This window comes from Cornus florida, unplaced genomic scaffold, assembly GCF_030987335.1.
Source record: "Cornus florida cultivar Cherokee Brave unplaced genomic scaffold, ASM3098733v1 CherokeeBrave_3.0.0_Hap2_Chr08, whole genome shotgun sequence".
Classification (NCBI taxonomy): domain Eukaryota; kingdom Viridiplantae; phylum Streptophyta; class Magnoliopsida; order Cornales; family Cornaceae; genus Cornus; species Cornus florida.
In genome coordinates, this window is record NW_026775578.1 from 64,461,670 (window position 1) to 64,473,572 (window position 11,903).

Sequence of the window (11,903 nt, forward strand, 5' to 3'; positions counted from 1 at the left end):
TGATTATTTTTAACAGTTCAATTTCAAAAATGGGGAAGTACTCATTTAGAAAAAGGTGGGGGAGTAGCTATCCAAAGTCATTTTGTATGGAGTTACAAAGTCTTACTGTATTAAATAGAGACATACTTCACTCAAAAAATTTTAAGTTTTTAACATTTTACCGAAACAAGAAAAAAAACAAAAAACAAGTAACAAAACACTGTGGAACCCTTGAAAATGACTAAATTGCAGTCAACAATGGGGTTAAAGATGGTTAGCATCAACATCAAAATCAAAGAACAGAGAATAAATACGTCATGGTTCAGAACAATAGTGTTGCAATTGTAGATCCCCAGTAAACCACCTCGTATTTAAACCTTGGGGATGGGGGTACATCGCATTATTTCCCGAGCTTATAGAGAGAGAAAGTAGAGAGAGAGAGACAGAGGGAGCGTGGTCATATCGTCATCCTCTGCATTTCTCCTCCCTTTCCAATTCCCAATGTGAGAGAGAGAGAGAGAGAAAGAGTGTTGGTTCTCTCTCTCTGGTCATGGTCAGGTGGGACTTGGGAGTGAGTGAAAACAAGATAAAGGAGATATAAATAGGGGCGAGAGAGAGAGAGAGAAAGAGAGAAAATATCTCGCACACACAGTCACACCTACTTAAATTCTCTTCCACAAATCAAAATAAACGCTAAGTTATGCTTTCGTTGATCCGCTTTTTCCGCTTCTCCACCACAAACCCTTCTCTGTGACGACTTCTTATGTCATTTTCATTCTCATCCATTGTTGGAAGGTAGCTTTTTTCTATTCTCTTTCTAGTTTTGTTTGTCTTCAAAGAAAAAGTAGAAGAAAGCTCTTTGCTAGTTATGGGTAGAGAGTGGTTGTATTGGGGTGGTGGTAGTGGTAGTGGGAGATCCACAAAGAAAGGAAGAGGTGTAGAGAGAGAAAGTAGTAGTAGTAGTACTACTACTACTCCTTCTGGCTGCATGAGTGCTGTACTTCAACTCTTTGATTTTCATCTCTTTCATCAGTTTGCTTTACACCAACAACAACCACCCTCTTTCAAGCCTGACTCTTTCCTCCCTGATGAACCCACTATTCTCAAAGGCATGCTCTCTCTTTCTCTCTCTATATATGCATACATATATATATATGTATGGAATTTTGGGTAATGGTTATTTTTGTGTAATATTGCAGGGGTAGAGGCACCAAGAAACAGCTTGGAAACACAGGAGCCTTTCATGGGAGCTATTAATTCACTGCTAATATCAACAATGAAAGGAGATATACCCGTGAGTGTAAACATAATTATATACTACTATATATATTATTTATTTATTTTTATTTTACTTTTTGCATTTTCCATGTTATCTTAGAGATTCTGGTTTTGTAAAGTAAGTCATGATGAAAATTATGATGGGATTGTGTTGGATATGTCTTTAATTATTAGTATTTTTTTTTTTTTTTTGAATTTTGAAAATGAATGCAGATGGGTATTCAAATTAAAACAAGAACAGATGATTTATCTTCAGAATATAGCAGCTCACCTGGTACCAAGACCCCAAATCTAGTAGCTAGATTGATGGGTCTCGATCTTCTTCCTGAAAACTCCTCTCCTTCATTGTCAACCTCTTCCAATCATTCAACTTCAAAGCCACATCTGCAACAAGAGTCTCACTCTCAACGGTTGAGAAGTTCCGGGTTGGACACAAATATAGTGGGTACACGTTCATTGCCGGAGACGCCGAGAATGTCGTCGGAGAGGAGATCGGATGTTGATCACCGGCTTTCGCTTCAGATCAACAAGGAGAACATTGGTATAAGCGAAGAAATTGAGGTGTCGAGGAGTAGAAGAAGAGATATGAAGCTAGAGGAGGAGATTAAGAGTCCAAGCCAGTATGCAAGACAAATTGTGAAGCAAGTGAGAGAAAGTGTTGGCAGGAAAGTTGGTCTTGACATAACCAATTACACCACCAGAAACAGAGACGAGCATGATGTTCTCAGAAGGAAGAAACAAGTCAAGGCTAGTTTAGCCAAGCTCGGAGACGAATCGAACCCGAGTAAGCAGTCAACACCTTCTTGCTCACCAAGGCTGAGGTTCATGGAAGCCAAGAACAGAACAGTCACAAGTACAGTGTCCACCGAGAACCAAAATTCTCACAACCCAAAATGCTCATCATCTCCATCATCAACTTCTTCGTTGATCAATATTAATCAGTCAAAACCCAGTAAAGTTTCATGGAAGCCGAAGCATGAGCCATTGCAGGTGCAACGACAGCAAAATTCATCAATCCAAAAATGTGAGAAAGCTAGCACTGAACGCTTTGCTCGTCGTCTCAAAAAGCCTCTGAAAGCTTCGGATTCGATTCGGAACAAGCAAGAAGAACCATTTGTTCGTGCATTAACAACAAACAGAGCAAACCAGTCAGACAACAAATGCAAGAAAACTCCATTACCAAGTGAGATTTTTTCAGTCAAGAAAGACCCTTCACCTCCAGCCACAAAATTACCTCAAAAACAGGTACTTTTATTTAATTTTTTAGATATTCAATTTATTTTTAAAAACTTTTTATTAATAATGGGTGTATTTGTTGTGAAAAAAAAACAGTACTCACAAGCTGATACTCTTCCATCGAAATCGAGCACACAGTTATCAAGTTATTCGTACAAACAAGAAACGACGCATAGGCCCACCATTCAAGAAAACAGCATCCATGACAGATCCCGTAGTGCCTCCGCCGGAGATGGAGAGGAATTTCAGTACATTTCAAGAATACTAAAACGTACCGGCATCGACGCAAGTACTCCCGTGTCCTACACCAAATGGTACACCCCCTCCCGCCCTCTCGACCCCTCACTCTTCCACCACCTGGAACTCACCACCACCGCCGCCACAAAATTGAGACAAAGACCCAACAGAAAGCTAATTTTTGAACTAGTGAATGAAGTTCTTGTTGAAGTGTTGAAACCATATGTGAACTTGAAGCCATGGGTAGTCACTGGTGGACCTGACCGTGAAATGAATGGGTCGGAGTTGATAGACCGTGTTTGGACGAAGATAAAAGGTTTCCCTTTGGCCGATTGTAGAGTTTTGGAAGACATTGACAAGCTGATCGATTTGGGCTCGTGTGATTGTGAGCTTGAAGAGGAAGGTGAGAGTATAGTGTCTGAGATCGAACGGGACGTGACGGAGTGGCTAGTGCATGAGACGGCGATGGTGGTGTGGAATGTCCGTACGACGCCAGGTGGACGACGAACCAGAAGCAGAGTCTGACGGACGTCACATGGGTGGTTCACGTGATGAGATGCGATTCGTTAAGGGTGTGGGGTCCACTTTTCTCGGACTTGTAAAGAGAGATTGGAGGGCTACACGTGGTGTTAAAAGATAATGACTGTTAGGCTGACACCACTCGCTTTCTTAGTTAGTCTTATGTGTATTATTTATTACCTTTTTAATTTTTTTTAGTAATATATAATAAATGAATATAAAAAATAATGTTTAGATAGCTTTTTCATTTTCCGGGTTTCAAATTTGCCATCAAATGCTAAGATACTCTCCAGTGGTCTAGGATTTAATTTTCAATTTATGTTCATTAGTGATGACAACTATCCGATTAGACATTCACTTTGGACATGACCTAGCAATTTATTTGTTCAATTTTAAAATTTAGTAAGTTTAAAGTTTGGGATTTGAGTTTCTTTGTGGCTAGTCTTTGCTTTCCTTATAATAATTTACTCGGTCCGAGTGGAGAGGTGTTCTTTCGGATCTTCAAAAATTAGTCGGACTGTTAAAGAATCCTAGGGATTCGTGTCATTTCGGACACCTGATTTTTTTTTTTTTTTTTTTTTTTTGGGAGTACATGTTCCTTCTAAATTTGATCAGGATTATGGATATGGTTTTTTCAAACTTAAATTACAATAATGGTATAAGATGGTATCTTATCCATTGTAACTTATTTAAATATAGATCATTACCTCACAATCTGTAGCATGAGATTTAAATCAGTCAAAATGTTATATGGTATTAGAGCCCCTTTTTTTGACAAACGTCTACTTTCAAATGGAGTTCGCTTCCCTGTTAATGTTACCACACAAACTACTTCTACTGTTATATTGCTATTATACAAACACAAGTTTCTATTTTAAAAAAAAACCTTTAATCATCATATTACAAGTTGTTTTTACTACAACGACCAACTCTTACGCCAATTTCAGTTCATTCTGTGATTCGTAATCATGTTTTAATGGGTTTTCTTGATGGCTCTCTTATTTGTTCACCTCATTTTATTTCTCCAGAAAATTCATCCTCATCTCCAAAAGTAAGCATAATGTCACGGGTCTAGAGATTTGGTGCAGCAGCACGGCCCGTGCGGCACCAAAGCGTTGCTTCAGTTCACGCAAATACCCTGATCAGCCACCACGACCTGCCCTCCCAAGGATACATACTGACTGGTTTCGACCTGCCTTGGTCTCATCAGAGGAACGGCTCCAGCTCCCGACCAATTTGTGCAGGGATGGCCAACTCCCTTCTTCATAGTCAAGTCCACGACTAACGACAAGCACCTTGAACTAAACTGAGTTGACCTGCCTGAACTTTGAAGAGGTATCATCTTGTAGTCCTGCACGCCCCTTCCCTGGAACCATTCCCAGTCAATGAATGTTCTTAGCCAACCAGCATGCGTGTCTTCTATGCTCATGGCGTCATTAGGAATTAGAATGTGACATTCTCCCCCCACCCAAATCCTGCGACGCCCTCGTCGCAGTGCGGCACTGACTCCGCTGCGTCCAACATTTCAAAGTCTCTCTCCTCCAAGTGATATGCTTACCTGCCCACCATCGCTTCCTTGTACAACCCCTGGCTGCACTCGCCCAATGATAGGGTTTTGGGCTAAAGGGACGCCCACTTCTTCGGGACGCAACCCTACGTTATGCCGCCTCCGCGACACCCCGAGCAAACAAGGGCCCTTCGGCTGACTTGATACTCGCCCTTCACAACGGTTTGCACGCCTCTTGAACTTGCAAGAACTTTGGTGCGCGCGGCCTTCCAGCCATCTGATGTGCGCGGCCCTCCGGCTTCAAAGGACACGTCTTCTTGGGGAGATAGAGGCTCTCCTCCAATAGCATTGATTGCCCACCGACGCTTTAGTGCACCCACTTCATTCTCAAGACCCCCAAATCAACAAGGGGGCACACCTCTGTGCTTTTCCCCAAGTCCTGCTCTGATACCATTTGTCATGGCCTAGAGATTTGGCACAACGGCACGACCCGTATGGCACCAAGGCGTTGCTTCAACTTGCGCAAGCGCCCTGGTCAGCCACCACGACCTGCCCTCCTAAGGATACATACTGACTGGTTTCAACCTGCCTTGGTTTCATCAGGGGAATGGCTCCAGCTCCCGACCAGTTTGTGCAGGGATGGCCAACTCCCTTCTTCATAGTCAAGTCCACGACTAACGACAAGCACCTCGAACTGAACCGAGTCGACCTGCCTGAACTCTGAAGAGCCCAATGGGGCCACTGGATTTCCTAACTAGGTTTAGGAGAATAGATACTACTGACTCAGCCCAGGGCGAATCTAGCCCTTTCAATAGCGATGGAGAATTTAGTAACAATAAATCTAGAATAGCAATTCCAAGTCCAAAGACCCAACTACAAACTTTGGGTTGCTTTACCAATTTACCCAAACGGCTGCCAAAATCATGAACACCATGGCCAAGAAAAGCCAGAAAAAGTTGTTGCAAACTCTACAACCAACTAACCAGAAAGTGTGCTCCTACAAGAGGAATAGATTCTCCTGTCCATTGTTGCTGAAAAAAGCTTGGATCACACCTTTGGAAACCCGAACAAGGGCAAAGTGTGAGCTTTAGAGTGAAAAATGGCAAGGACGAAGGCACAGTCCATAGACCACGGAAACTTGAGGCGGCACGTCTCTAATAGTCGATTGACCTTCCATGGAAACCCATAAAAAAAGACCCATAGATGGAGGGAACAATATGAAAGCAAGCCGAAAAAACTTAAAAGCAAACAAACCCGGGAAGAACAGTGTAGCAATATCCGGATCAAAAGGAAAAGACCACATTCCCCAAGTGTCGATTCGGTCCGACAACACATAGGATCGGTGGACACGAGAGGAGAGGGGAGCTATCCCAAAGTAAAAAGAACACACCACTATGGAGAAGCACTCCAAAACTCTGATGGACAGAGGACCTCTACAGTGAGAAGAAGAAAAAACTCCAATGGACAGAGAAACCAAAAGACAAGAAAAACGGGGTAGCGAATTGAACTTCATCCTCCACAAACTAAGAAGAAGGGATCGATCGAGGAAACATGTGAAGGAAAAGAGTGAAAATCGGGGTAAAAGATGGGCTCTCTCTTACTAGAAGTTAGAGAGAGCAAAAAAGCCCCTAGCGGCCACCCTCAAACCCTGCTTGTTTATTACAAACTATGACATGTGTTTCGTGAATTCTTAAAGAAAAAGAAGTTGGACACTTTGACGTAGGATGTGTTAATCAAAGAGCCTACGATGTGTTAATCAAATGTCCAAAATTTGTCGGCTAAGTATTCCAAATGTGTCTACCAAGTATCCAAAATAATAAAAATAATTTTTAAATTATGAATACGACCATGAAATGTCAGACATCTGTCTAGAAGTATTCATAAAATGTCAATGTCAACACAAACACAACACTTTCGTAGAAATGTCCATACTTCTTAAACTCTTTATCATGGATAAAAATAAACTCTCTCACTCTAATTGATTATCTCTATTATTGCAATATTTCGGTAACAAAAATAGATAGACGTTTATATCATATCTTTTTTCAATCATATAGATATTATGTTTTTATTTCATTTTGACAAAAAATATACTTACACACTGTTCGCGCGGTTTTTGTTCCCTACGCCGGTCGATGGATTCTTCGCGGGCGTGCTAGAGTATTTGTACAAAATACCCAAAATATGTAATTGAACACCAGCCTATCCCTTTTTCCGATGGCTGACTCTCAGGCGATTGTGTGGGAGAGAGATTAGTAAGAACTCCCAGCAAGGTTCTTTTATGCCTTGTTTGTAGCAAGGACTTTTTAGAGTGTCTAAAGAAATGCAACGGCTGATGAATGTTTGAATGGATGGAATGGCCGAGTGAAGACAGGCGGCAAGAACTTAATCGATCGCTGGCCGAACATGATGGCGAGAACTTAATCAATCGCCATCAGCCAAACACAATGACAAGAATTTAATCGATCGCCACCAGCCAAACACAATGGCAAGAATTTAATCAATCGCCACTGAAACGTGATAGCAAGAATTTAATCAATTGCCATCAGCCAAGTAATGACAAGAATTTAATCAATTGTCACTACGATTCAATGGCAAGAATTTAATCAATTGTCATTGAATTGAAAGCCTAACTAAAATTGCGTAATTAAAATTGGCATAATTGAAATTGAAAGAAAGTAAATGGCTGAATCGAAATAGTTGACGAGGATCTAATCAATTGCCATTAAATTGAAATAAAGAAATTGATAGGAAAATGACGTAGAGTCAATTGAAAACATTTTTAGTTGAAATGCATGTTTTGTGGTGGTGCTGGACCATTGGAATAGGATTACATCTTTCCTACTTATAGAATTCTTTCTCAACTTATTTTCCTAACTTCTTGCCAGAAAATCTCTCATTCCCTTGATTTTCTTCACTTCGTTATTCAAACTAGGTCAAAACCCAGTATTCTTTTGCTTCTTATCTCGTCTTGCTCCTTGTTTCAATAAGAAAATCCTTGCTGGAAACTTTCTTTGATCTAGTCAAATGTAAGTTGCTAGAATGTTGCTAAAAAGTTGCTAAGTTCTAGCAACTTCCTTTTATAAACTTGGCAGCTGTGTTCTATCCCAAGTGGCCCATCCTTTAGCGCCATGTCAAGGCCACTTGTCACAATTAGATTTGTTCACTTCATATCTCCAAAGCTTTCCTTCTATACATGTCTCCAAAGCTTTCCTTCTTTCATCCAACTAAACTTCCTATTTTATAGGAATTTAATTATTGAGTTTCATCCAAACTCTAGCCTTTTCATTTTCTATTAACAGCCTATTTTGAAAAAATTCAAATGTGAGTTGCTATATTTTAGCAACTACCATATCCATTAGGTGGCTGAAATATATCTTCCTATATTTGCTCCTAATATTTTTAAACTGGCCGATCCCCTTGACTCTATATTAGAAATACCTATTTGCTTCTTATTGGTCCACGTCATCGTTGAGATGGCTGCCAAGTTTTGGTGCCAACAAATGCCCCCCAAATTTCAAATGTCTTATCGGCCACTCAGGCTGATAAGATTTTTGGAATTTTTGTAACATGAAATAAACTGGCAGCCAGCGAGCTTCTAGACTTTATTTCTTCCGAACCACCTTTAAGTTGGTCTTTATTTTGCGTCAGCCAGAACTAGCCGATCCTGGTTCTTCTGTTGTTCCCATAAAGTTAGCTGATACCTCTCAAAATATTGGCCAATTTTTTATCTACCGGGTAAGCTTTTAGAATGTCAGCGGCCATGGCCAGACTTCTCCTTGATTCTTTATTTGGCACCTCAACAGCTGGTCGATGAAGCATTATCCTCGGCCAAAATACCTTTCTGATTAACCCATCAGCCAGACTTCTTTTCATAATGGCCGATGTTGATCGCCCCATATTATTCATTCTTTTGAACAAAATAAAATTCTCTTCGTGTAGCACTGCATCAGCCATGCAAAATTTTGCATTAATTGGCCGATTCATTTTCTTCCTCGAATTTCTTCTCCACTTAACCCTTTTTAGTTTCCATCCCCGCTTTCTTTTCTTGAAATTCGGTTAAGGATGATGAACTAAAAGGATTCTCTCTGCCAATGATGGTTCTGGCTGAGGATTAGATACCACTCTCGGCCAAGCATTCTGGTAATCTGGCCGATTTAATCTTGAAATTCTTTTACCTTAGTTAATACGTTTCCATTCAGGGCAGCAACCGTGTTGTATGAGAGCCTTGACATTTGGAATGGCTGATGGTGTCCTCTCGGCAACCTTAGGCTGATTCCCTTCATCAACCTTCCCTTTGGGAGCTATGATATGATCCAAAGCATCCCTTCTAACTTCATCCAAATCTTCCAATTCTACCAACATTGCTCGAGTATAATCAGCTGGAGTTAGATTATTTTGAAAAGCAACTCTGGCTGATTTAACCTTCATTTCCATAGGCAGAACAGCATCATGACCATAAGTTAACATGTATGGTGTAACTCCTGTGCCTGTTCTTTTTGAGTTCCTATAGGCCCATAAAGCTTCAGACAAAGTCTCATGCCACCTTCTTAGCTTATCTTTGATCATTTTTTCAATGATCTCTATTAAAATTTTATTTGAAGATTCGGCCTGGCCATTTGCTTGAGCATAGTATGGCGTAGAGGCTGACATATGAATATTCATGTTGTGGCCGAATTGTAGTACATCAGTTGCCCTAAATACTGTTACATTGTCTGAAACAAGTGTTTCTGGAATCCCAAATCTGTGGATGATGTTTTGTTCCATGAAATTAATCACTGTTTGCTGATCAACCGCTTTGCAAGCCTTGGCCTCAACCCATTTAGTAAAATAATCTATGGCAACAATCACCCAGTGATGGCCTTCGCTTGATGGTGGATTAATTTTACTAATAAGGTCAAGGCCCCAACCTCTGAATGGCCAAAGTTTAATTATTGGCTGTAATTCTTTTGCTGGTACATTTTGAATCGGCCCGTGTCTTTGACAAGCTTGACAACCTTTTGAGTAATCTATGCAATCTTTCCTCATCCTCGGCCAATAATATCCATACCTGCGAATCAGCCATCTCATTTTAATCCCAGCTTGGTGAGCCCCACAGCTGCCCTCATGTACCTCGGCCATAACCTGAAGTGATTCCTCCTTGTTTATGCATTGTAGTAGGAGCCCATCTTCTAACCCTTTTCTGTATAGATCCCCATCTAGAAGCACAAAGTTGATCGCTTTTCTTTTAATACTTTTATCAGCCTTGATGTTTGGATTTCGAAAAAACATTATAAATGGTATCCTCCAGTCATCGTCGGCCAAATCCTCTACATCAATTGTCCAAGTATCAAACAACATAGTATTTCTCAATTCGGCCGATGGCAAAGATCTTCGTGTTATCTTTATCAACTGATCTTCTATTCCGGCTGGTACTCTTATTCCAGAGGCTGCTTGGGCCATGCTGTTGGCCTCCTTATTCTGCCCTCTCGGCCAGAACTTAAGTTGAACATTATCAAATTGATTGATTAACGAAGTGGCCAGAGAATGAAACGACCTTAATTGCCAACTTAGGCACTTAAAATCTTCAGAAATTTGGCTAAGGACTAAGTTTGAATCTCCCAAAATCTTTACATCTCTAACAGCCATTTCAATTAAAATCTCCAGGCCGATTATAAGCGCTTCATATTCGGCCTGATTATTTGAACATTTAAAATCTAAAAAGAAAGAGAATGAAGCCTTTCTGCCAGCTGGCAAAATAATAACAATACCTGCTCCTGCTCCATCAGCCGTGCTTGATCCATCAAACATCAGGATCCAAGGAGTTAAGAGTATAGCTGATGACTCCAATTCATCATAAACCCATGGATCAATATCAGTTGAAGGATGATCGGCCAAAAAATCAGCCAGAACCCTTCCTTTTACTGATTTTTGTGGGACGTAGATAAAATTGAATTCCATCAAAGCCAAAGCCCACTTACCTATTCGGCCAGTGATCAATGGCCTTGATAGCATATACTTGATCACGTTAGTCTGACAAAGAATGTAAACATCAACAGGCCGCATGTATACTCTCAACTTCATGGCCGAATAGTACAAAGATAAACAAAGCTTCTTAATTGAGGAATATCTGCATTCTACATCAGTTAGTACTCTACTCAGGTAATAGACAGCCTGCTCCTTTCCATGTTCATTGTCTTGTGCGAGCATACTACCAATTGATTCTTCTGCGGCCGATAAATAAAGCTTTAACGGCCACTTCTTTCTTGGAGGCATTACAACCGGGGGGTTTGCCAAATACTCTTTTATTTTGTCAAAGGCCTTCTGATGGGATTCATCCCAATGAAATTTCTCATGTGACTTTAATTTCACTAAAGTCGAAAAGACATGCACTCGGCCAGCATGGTTAGAAATAAATCTTCTAAGAAAACCTACCTGGCCGAGGAACCTTTGCACTTGTTTTTTGTTGGTTGGGGCCCTAGCATTTATAATAGCTTTGACCTTGTTCTGATCAACTTCAATACCTCGTTTGTGTACCAAGAACCCCAAGAAATTCCCGGCTGAAACTCCAAATGCACACTTCAATGGGTTCATTTTCAATTTGTGAACCCTCATCCTTTCAAAGGCCCTTTTCAAGTGTTCCAAATGCTGTCTCTTGGCCGATGATTTCACAACTACATCATCTATATAAATTTCCATGAATCGGCCAATCATATCATGAAAGATAGAATTCATTGCCCTTTGATAAGTAGCCCCAGCATTTTTTAGGCCAAATGACATCACAATCCACTCAAAAGTACCAATTGACCGAGGACATCTAAAAGCCGTTTTATGAATATCTTCCTCGGCTAAATAGATTTGATTATAACCTGAATGGCCGTCCATAAAAGACAATATTTCATGCTTAGCGGCCGAATCAATAAGTTGATCGGCCACAGGCATTGGATATTCATCTTTTGGAGTGGCATTATTTAAATTACGAAAATCCACACAAACTCTAAGTTTGCCATTCTTCTTCATTACCGGAACAACATTAGACAGCCATTCAACATACCTAACTGTTCGAATAAATCCTGCCTTAAGAAGTCTCTCAATTTCTTCTTTAATTTTGAGCATTACTTCCGAAGACATCCTTCTTGGTGGTTGTTTATATGGCTGAAAATCTTTC

General features: G+C 40.5%; 1 protein-coding gene across 1 annotated transcript; it reads left to right on the forward strand.

The window, feature by feature from the left end:
* Nucleotides 1-413: 413 nt before the first annotated feature.
* LOC132271905 (uncharacterized) lies at nucleotides 414-3,487 on the forward strand. Its single transcript, XM_059773411.1, has 4 exons — nucleotides 414-1,088; nucleotides 1,179-1,273; nucleotides 1,471-2,502; nucleotides 2,590-3,487. The coding sequence occupies exons 1-4, from the start codon at nucleotides 848-850 to the stop codon at nucleotides 3,253-3,255; spliced, it is 2,034 nt and encodes a 677-aa protein (XP_059629394.1). The 5' UTR covers nucleotides 414-847; the 3' UTR covers nucleotides 3,256-3,487.
* The last annotated feature ends 8,416 nt before the right edge of the window (nucleotides 3,488-11,903 follow it).

What these genes read in the sequence shown, in the direction of transcription:
- LOC132271905 (XM_059773411.1), top strand. Translation starts at nt 848, where the DNA reads ATGGGTAGAGAGTGGTTGTATTGGGGTGGTGGTAGTGGTAGTGGGAGA. An exon ending in CAATGAAAGGAGATATACCC is followed by an intron (nt 1,274 to 1,470) that starts GTGAGTGTAAAC and finishes AAATGAATGCAG; the next exon opens with ATGGGTATTCAAATTAAAAC. An exon ending in CAAAATTACCTCAAAAACAG is followed by an intron (nt 2,503 to 2,589) that starts GTACTTTTATTT and finishes AAAAAAAAACAG; the next exon opens with TACTCACAAGCTGATACTCT.